The sequence below is a fragment of the Lissotriton vulgaris genome, chromosome 2_1 (genome assembly GCF_964263255.1).
Source record: "Lissotriton vulgaris chromosome 2_1, aLisVul1.2, whole genome shotgun sequence".
Lineage (NCBI taxonomy): Eukaryota > Metazoa > Chordata > Amphibia > Caudata > Salamandridae > Lissotriton > Lissotriton vulgaris.
Window position 1 is genome coordinate 211,662,453 of NC_141687.1, and position 20,705 is coordinate 211,683,157.

Below are 20,705 nucleotides of genomic sequence, written 5' to 3' on the forward strand. Positions count from 1 at the left end.
TGCCATCTGAACTGCGACGTTAGGCAAGTGATCCTTTGCCTAATATTATCCTTTCCTAATAATTTTAAACTTTTCTTAATTAATATTTATTCTAGGCCATTCAAGACGGGCAAGGAGTCCCCTTTACTCGCACACTTAGAAGACTTCCTCCAGGATATTCTTGTGGATGTTGCGATAATTCTGGGAAGCGATCTGAATTGTCAGTTTGAGCCCCTACTGGAATTTGAGGATTTGGACAGTGTAGAAGGCGATGAGATATGGGCTATTCCTGTGCCCAATATCCCTCGGATCAGGGCATGGTCCCCCCTAGCTCTTCAAATCAAAGCTCTAACTCTCATATATTCACTGAGAGCCTGTAACAGGCTGTTTCCCTTGGACTCCCCAGGTAGTTTTACCTACAACAGGTTGGGCCATTCCTCAATCCTAGATTATATATTACTGGAAACTAGAATAGGGTTGTTAGCCTCTGACTTTAGAGTCATACCACGTGAGGACAGTGACCATAATACGCTGATGGTAAGTTTTGCAATCTCCCCTGGGGCTGATCATAGCCCGGGTCATACTGATCAAGACGATGGGCTTCTCCGCAGTAATAACAGGAGGAGAGTGAAGTGGTCATTGTTAGCGAATTCCCAGGAAAAAATGGTAACACCATATAGGGAGTTTTTTTCAGACCTTGAGGCTATGTTAGAGTATGTGAACTATGATAACTTGGTACCCCATATGAGCAAGGTAGCTGAAATTAACCGCCAAACTTTCCTGAGACTGAAAGACGTCTTTTGGAAAGAATGTCGTAGGATTGGTGCCCACAAATCACACCAATCTTGGTTTGATTCTAATTGTAGGCAAACGAAAAGTACCCAGATAGAGGCCATAAAATCAAAGTGCAGTCCCACTCTAAAAACTCCATTAACGCTGCCAAAATCTCCTGGGGAGAGAAACAGTGGGCACATCTAAAACAGGCTCTGGAAAATAAAGACCTAAAATCTTTCTGGGATATAGTGAGCTTAGGAACTGCAAGAGGACAGGGTGCCTTCGAACCAAATATAGCCGCAGAAAAATGGGAAGCCCACTGCAAACTCCTATATGCTCAAAGTCCCGACGAATGTACTGGTCAGGGACAGGAAATTTTTAACTCTTTTAGAAATAGATCCAGACCCCCCAAAGATCACCCTGAAGGAAGTGTATAATTCCCTAGAAAAAATGTGGCAGGTAAAGCAGCTGGCCTTGATAAGGTTCCTGGCGACCTGTACCGGGCGGAACCCAAGATCTGGGGCCCTTATTTATGGGTAGTTTTTAATGCCATTCTGGAAGGGATGATCCCCCCCGAGACTTGGTTGGGTGCAGAGGTGATACCAATATTTAAAAAGGGTTCACCTCTCCTCCCAATCAGTTGATTGGGAGGAGAGGTGAACCTATCAGTCTGATCGACGTCTCTCAGTAGGTGTTTGCTAGGATCATTGTGGACCGCCTAAAACTATGGATGGTGGATAATATGTTATGTTATGTTAATTTCGATTTATATAGCGCCAAATCACCGACAGGTCTCTTAGCGCTTGCTTTGGGAACCCGTCCTGGCTTTCCCTGCGAGATAACCCCTACTGGGCATCCCCAAGGTGAAGACCAGGCATCCCATCGCGGTAGGGCCGTAGTGGAGATTAAGCAAGCTATTGCCCAGAGTTGCAGAGTGTGAACCCATGATTCGAATAGGCACCAAGGCGAGAATTATCAAGTCCGTGGACATTTTGAGCTCAAGACCCTGCCGCGTCGGGAATTGAACCCTGGTCCCGGGTCTGACCTCTGCATCAGGGTCTGCCACCTCTAACCAGTGAGCCACACTTCTCCACACCAGTGAGCCACACTTCTAATAACATCCGCTCCCCCCTCCAGGCGGGGTTCAGGGCCAAAATGTCAACGATAGACCAGATTTTCAGGCTGCAGCTCCTCTATTGGAAGGTGGTAATGATGGGGGGCGGTAGCCTGTGTCTGGTCTTCATTGACCTTAAAAGTGCATTCGACCTGCTTCCCAGAGAGGCTCTATGGAAGGTGCTCAGGGAGTTGGGTCTTCCGTGTTATCTTTTATCCCTACTTAGGAAATTACATAATGGCACATTTGCCCAAATTAGATTTGGTAAGAATGGGGAACACACTAATCGTATACCGGTTAATAGGTGAGTGAGGCAAGGATGCGTCTTAGCTCCCACACAGTTTTGCATCTTTATCAATGGCTTAGTGGATGCCATAAATAAATGTCAGAATATTGATGCCCCTAAGCTAGCAAGCAAGAGAGTTCCAGCAATTATGTTCGCAGACGACACCTTGCTCCTCTCAAAATCCCCCATGGGTTTGCAAAAAATTCTGGATGCCTTCTGCGAATTTTGTAGGGATAGGGGTTTAGAAATTAATATACAAAAAAATAAAAATTCATGGTTTTTAACCCCTGTATGAATGTTTGCTCCAATCCTTGTATGAACGGTGTACCGTTAGAGAGAGTACCAGAATGTGACTCCCCTCTGCTGCCCCTGCACATGGATCTGGGGGTGAGACCTATTGCACAAGAAATTGCAAGGTGTCCTCTCCTGTATTGGGGTTGTCTGTGGGCAACAAATGAGCTAGCGGAGTATAGAGGTGAACAGCAAGAGGTACTCAGCGTAACGGGGGCAGGAAAGCTACCTTGGCTTATGTACATCAAGAAAAGCCTAAATGAGATGGGCTGTTCCGAGCTATGAGTGAGTCCTCTAACGGCCCATACCAGGTTTACGCGTACATATTTATCCACCAGGTACTGGAGGGAAAAACTTGATACCACCACAGAGGACCCCAATATCGGCTCTGTGACCCGGCAGTTATGGACATAAAAGCCATCTACCAACTAGAGCGGTGCTTGGATTTTATACGTCCAACCATAGCTAAGAAACTCTACTTGCAGTTTCGACACGGCTGTCTTCCCCTGCATTCATTTGTTAATAAATGGTCTAAGGATGTTCCCTTGGCCTGCCCCGTCTGTGGTCTAGCCGAGGAAACAGAACTCCATGTTGTTTTTGTTTGCCAAGGCTATTCCAAGATTAGAAGAAGAGAGCTTCAGCAATTCAACTCATTGTGTAGATGTGTATAGGCTTTTAAAACATGATACTAGCATGTATATAGTATTTGCTACCTCACAATTTCTTGCTGCAATGTGGTGGGCTCGTCTGCAATTTTTTAAACCTCAGTGAAATGCATTTTTATAGCTGTGGTCATTGATAAATTATGAAAGATGTTTTTCCTTTTATTAATGTATTTTACTCTTTTTAACCTTTCTTATTTTCCAAATTCATTTTTAATTGTTGACATGAATTGCTGTCTTTTATGGTTTCACAACCAAAATAAAGATTTTCAAACAAACAAGGAAGGTTCTAGAGTGTGGTGTCGCCGGATTGGTCATAGTTCAAGTTTGGTTCTTTTTTTATTAAGAACGTAGATAGGCTAATAAACAAACCTTCTATTACCATTATAGCCTATTGCAAAATTATTTACTGCTCTGTTAATATACTGTGGTACTTCTACTTCGACGACAGGCATGATTCAATCTATGAAAGATACAATACTGGATAATTACAAACTACCTCCAACAACACTGAAGTTACTTACATGGGGATTATTCTGGTGATTCTGAATACCAAGTTTGAGGTTAAAGTGAAAAATGGTGCAGGAACTGAACAATATTCGGGAAGTTGCATCTAAAGTGCCTGACCTGAACATTTCCAATAGTTGGAAACAGTGCCATTTTGTCCACTGTATACCTTGAAATCAAACAAGAGAATGTTAGAAGATTTAGTCAGAGCATCAAAATTGCATTTGGTGGAATTTGCAGATTTCCACAAAGGGAAGAATAAAAGTGGTTGTATTTGCAGTTCCTGGGGTCAGTGATGTAATCCCTTAAGATTTTGCAATGAAGTAAGTACCAAGTCTACCTGAATCAAGCCATGCTGGAGAATCAAATTGGGCGGTACTATGCTGATAGCAATAGGAAAGTAGCAAAATACTTTTAGTTTTGTATGATGCACCGAAAAAAAGAAACTTCTTATGTTCCCAAACATGAGCAGACACACAACATAATGTCATATCTGACTGGCTGAAGTTGAAATTGAGATCTCAACCAGGAAGTCAGTCTGAGCTTAGTGCAAGCCAGTAAGACTTGTGTCCTCTGAGAAACTGAAGAAGCCTGAGTGCTTATGGAGAAGATGCTGCAAGAAAGTTGCTCTGACAGCATGACAGATCTGTTGTTACTTGCCCAAGATACACTCTGGAACCTAGCCCACTGTTTGCTATGGTGGTATGTTTAAAAAGCAAAAGACATTTATAGCTTTGAGTTAAGGGTGAAAGAGATCAGCACTGAATATAATTTATGGTATATACCGCCTTCTTCCCTCTCCCTATTAAGTCTGAGATCGCTGGATGGTCAAAGGAAGAAGGTTGGTGCTTGGTAACGCGGTGACAATAGCTTAGACCGAGGGCTTGACTGCATGCAACAGAATAAACAAAGCAATTTAAAAGAAAAACACTGATGCATATTTGGGGTCGAGTGCAGGTGTAGAGTATCATTTTGCAGGTGCAGACAGGCTTTTGTCATGGCTACTTGCTCGCAGCTGCTCCTACTAAGTCACTCGTTGTCTGTAATTCAGCAGGAAGTGGAAGCACCCTTGAAGCAATTAACAGAGGCACAGACAGAGGGATGTCTGAGGCAGAGATGTGGTGCAGCACAAAATAAAGAAAGACAATGAAAAAGGAAAATTAATATTTTCAATGATGCTGCTGGATTCCTAAAAGGATCAGTGCCATTTTCAACATCAAAAAGACAGCAGCATATCTCGCTAAACAACCAATTACCATGGTGCTTGTCCTTAAAAAAGGTATGTGAAAGATTAAAGTCAATATTTTTTCTCTACTACGAACATGGTTAAATCAAATTGGCTCCTTTTCAATGAAAAAGAAAACAATATTCAGCCATTAAAGCAAGCCTGTTTGGATACCTATATTTTGAAAAAAACACTTGACATTTGTAGTTTTATATTTTTAGAAGTAATCTGGGAAGGAAAACCATTTGATTCTAATGACCATCTATATCTACTATAATAAGAACAGAATTATATCCATGGCAAGTTCCAACAGTTTTGAAACCAAGACATCAGAGATCATAAAAGTCAGACGTCTGTCAAATAGAATGTTTTGCTTTGTAGCATCATTCGCAGCACCCCATGAGAGATAGTAATGTTGTCCCACAGTGAGATATGTAACCGCAAGAGATACAATCCAGAAGATGGCTTCATTAATGCGTTCATTCAGGAAGCGCTTATGAGGTTGTATTTTGAATTTGCAGTTCCTAAGCATTTCATGAGGAGGTGGCCTAAACTTCCTCTAATAAGAGCTTCAAGGTCTAGGTTATGTGAAATTCTCTTCCTCCAGCATTTAGTGCTAGGAGGAATGAATCAGAGCTAGCTTTTTTTATCCTTGACACAGAAGACAATAACTTTGTATGTCTACTGGATAATGTTCCTTCCCCTACTACGCCACATTTTCAAGACCATCTAAAAGAATTGGCATTATGTCCAGTATTTTCACCGTCGAAGAGAGTACAGGACACTAACATATTAATGTCAAGTCCTTTGACAGAGATAGATTGTCAACAGTCAGAATGCCTTGGCTAAACTGATTTCACAACTACTGCAGGGCAGGGAGCCACATCACATTAACTCGCCTTTTGCGTAAACAAGTCCAGGGCTGGCAATTGTTCCTTCAAAGAAATAGAGAGTTCCTTTGATTGAGTAAAAAAGTAAAAACACTTTTAAAAGTTCTCTTTTTAAAGTTGTATTGCTACAACACATTCAATTGCTGCAATGATGACAATAACAAAGGAGTTCTAAATTGCTTGTTTTACCTTGGGAAGAGTGACTGTAGTTTTCCTTCTGTGACTGATAAGACGGAGGCTTTTGTCCAGGTGAATTTTGATGCTGACCGTAGTTTGATTGCTGGCCGTACGAACCTTTTGTCCAGAGACACAGGAGTGAAACTGGGTTAGTTTGTTTATAATGCAACAGGAATGCAAAACCAAAGCTAGCATGCCTTATGCAATAACAGGAATAAGGAACAAGCATTTACAATGCAACGGTTTCGCCTTTGTAAAAGTTAGAGCTATTGGCATTGTAAATGACAAATTTTGTATTTATGTGTTGGTTTTGAAAACGGATAAATAAATGGCATTGTCATTTACAATGCCAATAGCTTAATCTCTCAAAAATGCGAGACCTATTGCATTTGCACCCACACGCACACACACAGAGCCACCCACACAGAGCCACCCACACACAGAGCCACCCACACACAGACCCACCTAAAAAAAAGCTAGCCACACAGACAGAGCCCCAACACACACAGAGCCCAGCCCTTTCACAACCTGATACCAATACCCACCCCTAAATCCGAAAACTCCCATACCGCCTAATACCCCTATCCAACCCTAAATATACCATTACCTCCCTATACCCCTACCCATAATATCCAATGCCCTTACTAACCCCTAAACCCCATAAAACACCTTTCCTACCCAAGACCCCCACCCACCACTGAACCCTAAAAACTCCCTTACCACCCAATACCCCCTACCCACCCCAAAACCCTAAAAATACCATTACCTCCCTACACCTCTACCCAACACCCTTACCCATCCAGAAAAAAAACCTTATGCCACAAGACCCTTACCCACCCCTAAAAATACCTGCACCACCGAAGACCCATAAAAATACCATTACCTCTCTATACCTCTGCCAAATACACCCCTAAACCTACCCTTACCTAACCCTAGAAATACCCGTACCACACAAGACCCCTACCCCGCTCTAAACCTTAATTGGAGAGAGATATAAATATATTTTCACACACACATACATTTATCTTTACCTTATATGCGTGATAAAGGTATATAAATTGCAATTACATTTGTGATAAAAAATGCGTGGTAAATGTCCTGTGTTGTAAAAAAAAGTGTTGTAAAGACTGCTTCCCGCAATAGTGTACTTAACTGCACCTCTTAAAAACAAAATTAGGTTTAAGGCCCATATAATCGATTGAATTTACAAAATAGCGATTTCCTAACAGTGATTGCGACTCTCTGGGTATCACTATTAGGAAATCGCAATTTTAGTACATTCCATTTTGTATTTCCTAAAGCGATTTCTTAGAATTTGCTATTTTTTAAATGTAAAATAGACCCATGGGCCCACGCCCTTACTGTATGTCAGTCTAAAAGTGATAAAAAGTAGTGTAAGCCGCAGAATTTGTTAGTTGATGGAGTGTATCTGTAGAGCATGGACTGCGCTAGAGAGCAGTGGAGCGCAGAACCAGGAGCGCGCACCTTGAGGTAGGACTCGTGGGCACTACATTGAGACACCCAGAGAAGGGGGGGGGGAGGCAAGGCTCCACCTGGGAGGTAGAATGTTTGCGGAAGAGTTGCGTCATCAGTTTCTCTTTCTGGACCCTAGCAGGGTGGAGACAGCTCGGATACGGATGGGAATATGGGTCCTGATCCGGGGGGTACGGCCTGTCATTTCCATGCCCCCCTCCCCCCGAATAAGGAAGACATGCACAGGGAACCCCAAAGTACACATGTACCTCCTTCCAGACATGCATTGGCAGCCTCTGTACACCAGAGAACCCACAGCCACAAATCTCATAGCGCTGCGAAGAAAGCAAAAAGCTCCCATCACGAAATAAATGTCTGACAGACAGTGATGCTACTCTTCATGCCCCACCACCCCCCCCCCCCTCCCGGCGAGCATGATGACATGGGCCGGACTGGGAACCCAAAGTAGCCCTGGCAAATTTTGTTAGATCAGCCTCTAAATGGTGCATAGCGAGCGAGTCGGACCACTACAAAGGGTTTTAGGGTGCTCTGCCACCCCCACCTCACCCCCCAAAAATTGGGGCAAATAATGGCAAAAACGATGCATTCTACTATACATTCTTCATTAAATATTCAATTGTATTTGATTTTAAAGCATAGTAATACTTTACAGTGCACGAGGATACAACAATCCTTGTTGAGACTCTTCAATGTTCCCTCCCTGTCACCCTCTAACAGTGCCCCTCATCACTCCATAAGCCCTCTCACATGAATTTCATTTGTATTATAGCGCCTTTCATGACAGCGTAGGGTGTCGGGGCACTTTACATCACAAACAACAGAGACAATGACGCAAACGTGTGTAAATCAGTCCATAGAAAAGGTTAATAAGACAAAGGGGACAGGACTCCCCTGCCATGCAGACTGGCAGGCATTGCTGCTTGTTCTGGGGAAATCACAACCTCAGCATTCAGAATGTAACAGAGAGGTTAGGGTGGCCTTTACCAGGAAAGGGTGCGGCCAGAGCTGCCAACTTCGGAGACGGGTGATCCAGGTTCGAGTCTCGGCTTTTTGGCGCAACTTCCTGTGATTCTGGGCAAATCATTTAATCCCCTCGTGCCTATGGACAGCGCCTGGACACCCTCTAGTCCGATTAGCAGCACTATACAAATCCAGGTATATACATGCATTCATTCAAACACAAACTAACAAGAATACATTTTACTCAAGTAAACCCTTTTATCAAAATTAGGATAATAAAAACACTGGGAGAAAAAAACAACTTTTGTAACCAATATTACGATTATAACACAAGTACTGCACAGTAACAAAAGGACCTATGTGACAACAGCAGTGACCCACTGAGCTGTGCACATCAAATACTGCTCTGTGGTCTGTATTGTACAGGCTCTTAGCAGCAGGGATATTAACCCTCTGTGCTACCTTAGAGGAGTCAACGCTGCCAGGAAACAAAACTCTGCTCGCTCCAGCCGGAACATTCATCACGGAGTTATCTTGACACTTTTCTTGTTGCCTGGAAAGTGTTGAATCTACGAGGAACTCTGCAGCGCTTTAAAACCTGCTGCAGTGCTACAAAACCACCCCCCAGTAACAAGCGCGCCCCCCACCCTTCCAGGCCCCCCGGGACTGCCCGATGCCCGGCACAGGACGGCCAGTCCGGCCTTGAACCTTCGAGCTGCTCTCCCTGCGACCACCTACAAACATGTATGTTATCTTATTCCTGACACAGCGCCAGCCGTGGCCGCATAAGGGGCGTCTGTGAGCTAAACGCGGCACGAACAATCATATTTTCAAGAGAAAGGGCAGAGAAACGTGACGGGTTCAGGAAAGAAGCGGATGCAGGCGAGAGAAGGGGAGATGAAAAGCGTCACAGAGATATGTGAGGAATAGAGAGAGAGGGTAGGAGGAGAAATAGACTAGAGTGTGCTAAAGTAGTAGGGTCGGAGTGAGGGCACAGAGCGCCTGAGGTGACACACTGCAGGGCATCCCCAGGAAGGGGATGCAAAGCATGAGTTTTATTAAAGAAAATTACAACATACAGAGGCAGCTAGAAGCTGATGGCCGCAGGCCATGCCGCCCTGGGCAGAGGCGCGGGGTCCGGGCACCCCTCATCAAGACCTGTGCCAGCCTCTCCCTCTGATCATCGACAGCTCGAGTGCCTGGCAGGTAGCGCACACACAGCCCGTTCACGCTGTGATTGGGCACGCAGTGCCAGCCTGTTTTGCAGCTGCGCCCGTCATACCAGCTGCGGGCACCCCTCCAAGGGAGAGAGCTACACTATCGGATTATGCCGGAGGACGGCTCGCTACCCCTTCACTTACTCTTCCATCTAACAGCAGCTGCCAGTGAAGGATCCCGGAAGCGCTATGAGGGGGGTTCAGAGCCGCCTAACTCGAACCTGCACACCCCAGACTGCCAGCCCGAAGCCCTCCCTTTCAGCTGCGTCCTTACAGCGGCATACAACCCTACACACACACACTACAGCCCTGCCCTCCGCCTGTACCTCCAAGCTCGGCCCCTCCTGCCCGAAGCCGGGCCGACTTACCTGGGGTTTCCTGACCTCGACATCGGGACTACCTGCTGTGCACGGACCTCGCAGCTGCCCCTTCGCCATTTTGACCAGATTTGTAAACAAGCGTCGACTGTAGTGATCTGCGAAGGGGGGGAGACCAAAGCCAAGGACAGCGGGAGGGGGGACGGACGGCGAGAAGGTGGTCAGGATACAACCACGCACGACAGGGACGAGGTCATCAATGAAGAAAAACATTAGTGAAAAGAAAAAAAAAGTACAAGCCCACAACTTCATGACAAAATCATGACGGGCGAAGAGGGAAAAAATCTCGGGAACGCCCACGAATCTGCTCCGTGAATGACGGACAGATGTCTCTTCCAATGGCTAGCCTCCATTTATGGAGCTAGCCAATGGAAGAGATGGGCGGGACCACAGCCATACTACTCTGACAAAAGTTTTCGCCTGCGCGAACTGCTTGCGCAGATCGCCAGGTCGAAACCTAAAAATGGCACTCACTGTTTCTGGTAAACGTAGTTCTTGCTGTCCCTACTTGATACCTGATTGAGAATGCCTAAATAGTGTTTTCCTACAAGTGTACACGTAGCTGTCCTGTTTTCTGTGTTTAATTTTTGTGTGGATATCAGAGGTGTTTTCAGAACCTTTTCAAATAAGTGCTTATCAGTGTTTATTCAGCATTCTAACCCCCCCAAAACAAACAAAAAAACTATCTTCATCCAGTGTTTAGAAAACATATTTTCTTGCAGGGAGTGATATGGAGCACATATTTAAAGTAATGCAGGGTATGTTGAGTCTTCCCATTGGCAAAATGTCCTTATGCTAGACTGTGTTAAGCATAGAACATCTGTGTATTACAATCACATCCTGTTACCCTCTCTCATATCTCATTACATATCTCACTAACGCTGTCAGGTTTACAGAGAGATTAATGGATTAAAAAATTAAGTATGTGTGCTATATTCAAATGTTTTAATGAAGACATTTCTGGACACAGTTGGGGGTCCCTCACCTACGCCTCACTGATTATTACGATATTGTAGGGGAGGTCAACCCTACCGTCAGCATAGTACCTTGCGAAACCGTAAACTTTTTTGAGTTACACATGATTAATTTGTAGCACTGAATTCTAAGAAACCTGAAACTTGATGCTTAAAGTAGGCAGTATGATGTTCCGCCTGACGAGAAAAGAAAGAGGTACTAAGGTAAAAAAGTTTTGTATTTTGAGGGGAGGGAGGGAGTGAGCTGAGAGCATCTGCTATTTGCTAACCATCCTGGTAAGATGTTTTGATGGGCATCAGTCTCAGAGAGCAGCTGTGCAAGGGTTCAAATGGTGATCAGATGACGAAGATGAGGAATAAATTAAGATCCCATTGGGGCATTTAGAAAGGCATAGGAGGAAGCATATGTTGTAATGTAAACCTTTGAAGAAAAGAGCCAAAGAAAGTCAGGGACAAGCAGGGGACAAAGCAAACAACAAAACTTTAGACAAGGGTGCAAACGGAGGATCAAACATTTTGAAGTACACCAAGCCCTAACCGTATCCTATCGGCAGGCGTAAATGGTTTTGGTGGAAGGATGCCTGGCTGCCAGAATGGCATCATAGACTGCAGGAGGGAGGCCAAATACCCTCAACTGTCACCGCTCAATCTCTATGCATTTAGATGAAGAGTATGCAGATTCAGGTGTAAGAAGCCACCCTCCTATTGCAGCAGGAGATCTTCCCGGCGGGGCAGCCTTGTCGGAGAACAGATGCTAATGCACAGGAGTTTAGAATAAAATATTATCCTTTCCCAATTGAGAGCCGCTAAGATGGCTTGGTCGTTCCTGGTCTTCTGACGAACTCTGGTCATGAGTGGTATCAGCGGAAAGCGTTATAGGAGTTCTGTGCTCTAATAGAGACTAGGGCCATATGTAGGTAACTTGGAAATACCGATTCCTAAATTCCGAATTTTACCTATTCGGTATTTAGAAATCGGTATTTCATATGTAGGGAATAATTCAGTAAAAAATACTGAATCGTTAATATTCATATGGGCTTGGAGGCCCATTGGAATGAATACAAAGAAATTTGGTATTACCGAATCAGTATTACCGATTCGGTAATCGTGGGAGGTACTTCAAGGGTGCCTCTGGCACCCCTGAATTGTGCATGTGTGCACATGTGGCGCACATACATGCCCTAAGGGCATGGATGTGTGCCACATGGCACACTTCAAAAAGCAAAAAAGGGCTTTTTGGAAGGAAATCGCTATTTACCACCAACTAAGAGTTGGTGGTAAATAGTGATTCCTTAAGGCTGAGGTGCACTGTTTTAAGTGCTACCTACATTGCATTGAAGGAATCGGTATTACTGATTCCTTAAATGCAAGGCCATAAAGAATCAGTATTAAGGAATCAGTATTTACCAATTCCTTAATACCGAATCCTCCCTACATCTCAAATGCCTAAATACCGGTCGGTAACGGTGAACTTTAATGAATTTCACTCTTACCGACTGGACTTTGGCCACCTACATATGGCCCAAACTGTTTTGCCAAGCAAAAGCCGCTTTGGAAAGTCCAGCACAGAGTTGCTGACATTGCTAAGGTTCTCCCCAATCTTGGAAGGGTTCTTGCACCACCTCTAAATGGAGACGCTATCCATGATTCACAAGGCATATACTGCCAAGTTAGCTTACTCAGGCATTTTAAGCCTTCAAGATGTTTAACTACTAGGAATATGTTTTGACGTTCCAGCCAAGTCCAGAGGAGAAGGGCCTCTTGACATAGGGTTCACGACCCCACCCCGCCCTGCTTGTTGCAATATACACATGGTGCTGCTATTATCCGTAAACACCTGAACGAGCCTTCCCTTAAAGTAAGGAAGGAAAGCTTTCAATTCCATGCAAATCACTCCAGAGTCATCTGGTCCCAAACTCTCCTACATGGCTGCCCCAACACAGAAGTGTGCATCTGTCACTGCTTTGAAATATGGATGGGGAAGAGGGGTCTGCCACTGACCCAATCGTGGTTTGTTAGCCACAGTGAGCTGCAGTGATGACTGCAGGTCTTTTGCAGTTCCCTCCGTTAACAGGATCTGGTCGGAGGGGTTCCCCTGATGCTTCAGATCTCACTGCAGTGCTGCCCTCATATGCCAACAGGGAGAAAATTACAAAAAACAATTTGATGGACAGAATGTAGATCAATGTCTTACATTCACCCCAGTACAAGGATCTGGGCCTAAATCCATCGTTTTTTGCACTCCACACCACCCTGGGTCAGATAATGGCTTTATGCAAATCAGCTCTGACCCTGTGCCCCATGGGAACAGTCCAGTCCGAACTACACAGCCATATCTTTCCCAGACCGGAATCAAGCATCCGAGGACCGGACCGGTTTCGAGGTAACATCAAATTGTTTTTTGTAATTTTCTCCCTGAGTGTACTGGGGTAGCTCAGACGTGGGTCCCAGAGCCTCCACACCACTGGAGTCAAGCTAGCCGGGCTGAAGAAGGCTGATAGCCAGAAACCGGTCCTTGGATGCTTGATTCCGGTCTGGGAAACACATGGCTTGGTAGTTCGGACTGGACTGTTCCCATGAGGCACAGGGTCAGAGCTGATTTGCATATAGCCAGTGTCTAACCCAGGGTGGTGTGGAGTGCAAAAAAACGATGGATTTAGGCCCAGATCCTTGTACTGGGGTGAATGTATGACATTGTTCTACATTCTATCCATCAACTGTGTTTTTTGTAATTTTCACCCCGAGTGGGCTGGGTATGCTCAGACGTGAGTCCCAGGCTCTCCACACCACTGGAGTCAAGCTATCCAGGCTGAAGAAGGCTGATAGCCAGAAACCGGTCCTTGGATGCTTGATTCCGGTCTGGGAAAGACATGGCTTGGTAGTTCGGACTGGACTGTTCCCATGAGGCACAGGGTCAGAGCTGATTTGCATATAGCCAGTGTCTAACCCAGGGTGGTGTGGAGTGCAAAAAAACGATGGATTTAGGCCCAGATCCTTGTACTGGGGTGAATGTATGACATTGTTCTACATTCTATCCATCAACTGTGTTTTTTGCAACTCATATGCCAACAGGCATGTTTTTCCAGGAGGCTGCAGGAGGCTATGAGACCCAACAGTCTCAGAGTTCATCTTGCTGAAATCCAGGATAGAGGCTGAAATATCATAATCATAGCCCAGATATCTTGGACTCACTGTTCTGGAGGAAAAGCCTGAACATGTACTATATCCAGAATAGGTCTGATGAAAGGGAGCGCCTGAGAAGGAGTCGGGTGTGACTACGGCACGTTGGTAGTGAACCTCTGCAAATGCAGAAGGTCAACCGTAGTATGGAGGTGGGAGATAACTGCCTAGGGCGGTCATCAAGAGAGAGGAAGATTGCAGCCCTGTGATGTGTTGCAACCAACGACATCACTTTGGTGAACAGCCGAGGTGAGCTGGTAAGGCCAAAAGCGAGCACAGAGAACTACTAATGCTCCTTGGCAACCATGAACTGCAGGTAACGCCTGTGGGGAGGTAGGGAGGGGATATGGAAGTAGGGGACCTGCAAGTACAGAGCTACCATCCAATCTCCAGGATTTAGGGTAGACAGTACCTGAGCAAAAGGGACTATCGTTCATTTTTCCTTTTTCAGGAAGTAGTTGAGGGCGCAGGTCTAGGATAGGATTGAGGCCTCCATCATTTTTCGGCATCAGAAAGTAGCAGGAATAGCAACCAAGGCCTACTACTGATACCGGCTCCCTCTCAATAGCTCTTTTGGCCAGAGAGCTAATACGTACTGCAGCAAGTGAGAAAGAGGTCCTCTGGCAGCGAAATCATTGGATGGTGGTCACATTGGTGGGGTCTATTTGAAAGGTAGGCTGTAGCCCTGCTGGACAATCTGAACTGTCAATTTGTCAAAGTGATTTCCCACCATTGGAGCAGGTGGAGCTGAATCCTGTCACCCTCTGGGTAGCCATGATGAAAGGAGGGCAAATAAAAAATGGCTTCATATTGTAGCTGCCTCACAGCGGCAGCAAATGGCAGTGGCCATGCTGTCTTTGAACACTCAGCGGTACAAAAGGGGGTGGTGATGGAAGGAGCATCTGAACTAATCAAACACTCACACCCAGTCAACAGATCTGGGTTTAATCCATCAGCGTTCTTTAGCCCACTCTGCCATCCCAGTTGAGACATGGCCATATGCAAATCAGTCTGACCCTGTGCCTCATGGGAACAGTCCAGCCCGAACTGCCAAGCCATGCCTTCCCTGGACTGGAAACAAGCTACCGAGGACCGGTTTCTGGCATTTCAGCCATCTTCAGCCCGGCTTGCTTGAAACCAGTGGCAAAGTGAGCAAGGGACTCTCGTCTGAGCATACCCTGCCAACTTATGGTATGTATTTTTATATATGTCATAGCAACAGACCATGCTATTACAGTATTATTTTATATTACTGTTCACGCTGTACGTATTATACTTCGCATTCTATCTAATGATAGTAGCAGTTCACCTCTCTTGCATGAGAAAGAAGACTGTTCAATAAACCCTTTTATTGAAACGCCCGTCTCTCTATTTCTGTGCAACACTCTGTAAAAACGAAGCATGCACGATTGACCGAATCAAATGGTTATCTATTGTTTCCACGACTCTGAAGATATTGTTCCGGTTCTAGGGGAAACATAGTTTTCATGTTTATGCGGTTGTCAGAGACTAATCCCATCTTGTTTATTCGAGAAAGTTTCTAGTGACCTCCGAGTTAGCTGGCATACACACAATAAAGTTTAATGTACTCGATAGATACATACTGACCTCAGTCCTATGTCAAATCTATAGTGTATATTATTCCAATGCACAGAGCCTATTGGGAATATAGGAACTACACTACACCCCAGTACATAGATCTGGGCCTAAATGGATTAGTTACTTACCTGTAATCCTAGTTCTCTTCCAGGGGTATCCTCATCAAAGTCATAAGCATTAGAATATTCCCGCCCAGGTGCAGGACCCCGGAAACACTATATTATATGTGCCCCATATATATATATATATATATATATATATATATATATATATATATATATATATATATATATATATATATATATATATATATATAAACAACTGCAGCCTAATAAGCACCAAAGCTGAATCATGCTGTAAAGAATTTCCACCATACATGAATAACATGCATTAGAAACATGAAAAACAACAACAAAGTTTGTTTAGAAACTGTTTTAATGCTTAGAAAGCAGTAGAAATTCTCATAAAACACTGAAAGCATAGAAAGCTCCCAGGCTGCATTGCAAATACACAGTCTAAAAAGACTGAAAAGCTAACCTGTAGCTGCATAGCAATAAACTTGAACCGTGCCATTAAGGCACTCATGACCCCCAGCTTCCCATCATGCCTCAGGGGTGACAGTTAGGTCAGTTGTTCTTTGCGGAGACTGAAAAAACCATTGAATAAGGAGGTTAACAATCTCCAAATTAAAATAGTCCTTTTCCCGTGGAGGCAGGAGGGTTGCTTATGACTTTGATGAGGATACCCCTGGAAGAGAACTAGGATTACAGGTAAGTAACTTATCCTTCGCTTCCAGTGGATCCTCATCAATAGTCATAAGCATTAGAATTAAATAGCGAGCCTCACCTCATCTCCCTGCGGGCAAAGGAGAACACAGAAAACGTGATCAGTAAGCCTAGTAAAAATCAAGCTAGGATAGAGGAATCCACTATCCGAACAGATTTCTCAAGGAGGCCTGGCCTACTTGAGCATCAGCCCTTGAATCAGATTCTAGGCAGTAGTGCCTCGTAAAAGTATGAACTGATTTCCAGGTTGCGGCCTTGCAAATCTCTGACATAGGGACGTCATGAAAGAAAGCCACAGTGGCCGCTTTCCCCCTGGTGGAATGCGCCTTGGGAGGCACGGCGAGGACGGAGGCCACGCCCCTTTGTGAGGCCACGCCCCCGACGCCGCCCTCCACACCTACAAATTATGTGCATCTATCGGACGCGCAGCGGACGAGCGCAGCGGGCACGCCGTCAGCGCGCCAAAGGCAAGCCTGTCTGCGCCCGTCCGGGCCCTAGGGCACGCCTCGCTGACCATCTCATCTCCTACTCTTCTCAATCCCTCAGAGAACTCCAGCACTCTGACCCCCCGCTGTCACCTACAGCCACGCGCCGTATACACACAGCCGGCCTCACGCGTCCTGCCAAACTCGCTCCCTCAGCCACACCGATCAGGAAAAACTACGTCCTTCAGGGTGTCATATCTGAACACTCCATCTTTAGTGAAACTCTCTGAGGACATCTTCATCTTGCTGTGTAATAACAATCCTGACATACTCCTGCTTACGGAAACCTGGTTAACATCAGAGTCCCGCCCAGATATTTTGGCTGCCCTCCCCCCTGATTATTACATTCTTCACGCCGATCGCCCTGGCGGCCCGCCCAGGGCCGGCCCAGGGGCGGGTGGCAGCCATCATATCTAAGCGCCTAAATTCCACCTCCTCCCATTCCCTCCCCATCCCTGAGGTGGATAACTTACTTATCAGCGTGAGAACCGATTCCGGCGCCCTTACTCTCCTCCTCTTATACTGGCCTCCATATCCTATGCCATCCTTCTCCACCATTATGAGCGAACAACTGGCCATTCTGCTAACGCTGCACTCCAGCTTCGCCCTTTTCGGTGATCTAAACTATTGGTACAATGACTCTAACGCTGGCCCCCATGCCACAGAGCTCTTTGAGGTTCTTAACAGTCTGAATCTTACCCAACAGGTCACCCAACCCACCCACAACAAGGGCCATATTTTGGACCAGATCTGGACCTATAATCTCGCCTTGTCCTTGCCAGATATATCCCCCTGTGTCTAGTCCGACCACCATCTAGTTGACACCACCATCACTGTCGCCGGCCAGACTCCTGCTCCTCTGATGACTGGTGGCTCTTCACGAAAATGGAGCGCATACGACTCCCAGGGCTTTCTTACGGCCTTGGCCGACACTCGCCCAGTTTATAACTCCTCTGATAACATCGACGGAATCGAACACGATATTGGATCCTGGCTGAGGTCGGCCAGCGACCTCTTTGCCCCCCTGACCAAATTCCCTCGTACTAGGCATCATAACTCCCATAGGTGGTTCTCTGATGACCTCAAGCATCTTAAATTAAAAACACGTCAGTTAGAACGTATCTGGAGACACGACTACTCCAAAACCCCCAGACAGTCCTACCTGGCCGCGCGTAAAGAATACAAAGCTGCCATTGGCCTAGCCAAAATGGAACATTTCTCCAACAGGATCTCGTCAGCAGTCAACAAATCTAAGGAGGTGTTCAGAGTCATGAACGAACTCACTACAGAGGACAGAACCCTCCCAGCTCAGACCCCCACTCAAGCGGCATGCCACACTCAATTCCTTTTTTGTGGAAAAAATCATCAAAATTAAAAACTCTATCCCTCCCCCTCCCCAGCCATATCCATTGGACACTTCCTCTAACAACCCCTTGACTCTCACCACCTTTCCTGCCCTAAACCCTATCTCACTAGAGGAACTCGCCACTTGTGTGAAATCTGGCTCCCCTAACGACTGCTGCCCGCCATCTGTTCTGCGGGGTATCTGCCTCAACTTACCTGACTGTATTCTTCCCCTACTGAATGGGTCACTTAGCAGCGGCATTGTCCCTAGTTCTTTTAAGGAGGCCATCTTAGTGCCCCTCCTTAAGAAACCCGGAGCCGACCCCTTGGAGCCTTCGAATTATCGCCCCATCTCCCTCCTCCCGTATCTCTCAAAATTAATGGAGGCCCATGTCACCCGATGTCTGTCAAACTTCATCGAATCCTCCTGTCACCTCAAGCCTAATCAAGCCGGCTTCAGACCTGCCCACTCTACAGAGGCAGTTATCCTGGCAGTTCTGGACACACTCAGGAGCAACGCGGGCGCGGGGTCCCCCCAAATGTAAATGTAAATGTAAATGTAGGTGTATTTATATAGCGCAACCTGTCACCCAAAGGGCATCCTGGCGCTTGCTTAGGGAACCCGTCCTGGTATTCTCCTGTGAGAGGCCCCGGCAGGGTGTCCACAGGGTGAAAGCCAGGCATCCCGCCGCGAGGGGCGGGATGCCGAGATTAAGCAAGCTACTGCCCAGAGTTGCAGAGTGAGACCCCGTGAGTCGAGTAGGCACCGGAGCGAGAATTGTCGAGGCCTTGGAATTTTGAGCCTGAGACCCGCTGAGGCGGGGAATCGAACCCTGGTCCACGGTCGACCCCAGCTTCCGGGTCTGCCGCCTCTAACCACTGAGCCACACTTCTCCACGAGCCTCCCCAAGCCCTCGTACTCCTGGACCTGTCGGCCGCGTTCGACACGGTGGACCATAACATCCTTCTCCACTGTGTCGAGCAGGCAGGCATCCAGGGCACCGCTCTTGAGTGGGTCAAGTCCTTCCTGATTGGAAGAACTCAGGCGGTCCGTCTAGGACCCTATACTGCAACAAAAACCCCCACATCCTGCGTAGTCCCTCAGGGCTCCTCCCTTTCACCGCTCCTGTTCAATCTATACCTCCAGCCGCTGATCCACTCTCTTCAGAAATGGGACATTATTGTCTATAACTACACTGACGACTTACAGATCATCCTCCCGCTCAATTCACCTCATGCCATCAACACGTTCCACGCAGTCATGATCCACATCCAATCATGGATGAACCAGAACCAATTGAAGCTTAATCCCGGGAAAACCGAGCTCCTCCTCCCTGGCCCACTGGGGCCCTCAGTTCTGGCTCTCGAAGCTAGGCTCCACCCCAGCCCCGGTAAAATCAGTAAAGAGTCTGGGAGTGATCATTGACGCTGAACTCTCCCTCAGAGCCCAAGTGGGCGCGGTAATTTCATCCTGTATGTACCAGCTCCGGAAGATCCGTAAAGTCCGTCACTTACTCCCTCCCACCGCACTCACCCAAGTGGTCATCTCACTTGTGCTCTCCCGCCTGGATTTTTCTAACTCCATCTACTACGGCCTCCCACAATCCCTGGTACACCGCCTCCAAGTTGTCCAGAACCAAGCGGCCCGTCTAATTCACAAAACCCCCAGATGGCAATCGGCCAAACCTCTACTCCACAGTCTGCACTGGCTCCCAATAGGCCAGAGGGCAGCTTTCAAGGTGGCCTACCTCACATTAAAAGCCCTCCACTGCTCCGGCCCCGCGTTTCTGAAATCTCTTATTTGTCCCCACCGTCCAACGCGAAACCTCCGATCAGCCCACCGTCATCTGTTAGTCACTCCCAAAACCAAAACCAAGAAATTCGGCGGTTGCCATTTTTCTCATCTGGCTCCCGGGCTTTGGAATCTCCTTCCTCTCTCCATCAAATCCTCCCCTTCCCTTCTGAACTTTAGGAAATCACTTAAAACCCACCTTTTCCCTTCCCTGGGCTAAATTTCCGCCACTCGCCTCCTTCCTCACTCACTCTGTCTTATAGCGCCAGGAAGCCTACGGCGTCAGTGCGCTCTATAAATTGCACCTAAGATAAGATAAGAAAGGTAAGGGCCTTTTCGCCAGCTGGTAAGCTAGGGTAATGCATGAGACAATCCATCTCAAAATGGATCTCTTAGCGGCTGGGAAGCCTGTTCTCATGGCGCCATAATTAACAAATAATTGATCAGCCCTTCTAATTCCCTTGTTGATTTCCAAGTAGAACTTAAGCACCCTCTTGAGGTATAAGGAATGAAGCGACTGCTCAGCTGGGGTCGCTGGATTAGGGAAGAACAATGGCAGGGAAATGGACTGATTGATGTGAAAATCAGACACC

The 20,705-nt window shown here is 46.3% G+C and overlaps 1 protein-coding gene across 6 annotated transcripts in view; it reads right to left on the bottom strand.

The window, feature by feature from the left end:
• LOC147729852 (TATA-binding protein-associated factor 2N-like) overlaps positions 1 to 20,705 on the bottom strand; it is a 601,338-nt gene that overhangs the window by 383,613 nt on the left and 197,020 nt on the right. For all 6 annotated transcript variants that reach the window (XM_086954762.1, XM_086954760.1, XM_086954759.1 and 3 more), the window contains one exon: positions 5,918 to 6,022. In XM_086954762.1, the coding sequence (XP_086810888.1) occupies positions 5,918 to 6,022 (105 nt within the window). The remainder of the gene's footprint in view (positions 1 to 5,917; positions 6,023 to 20,705) is intronic.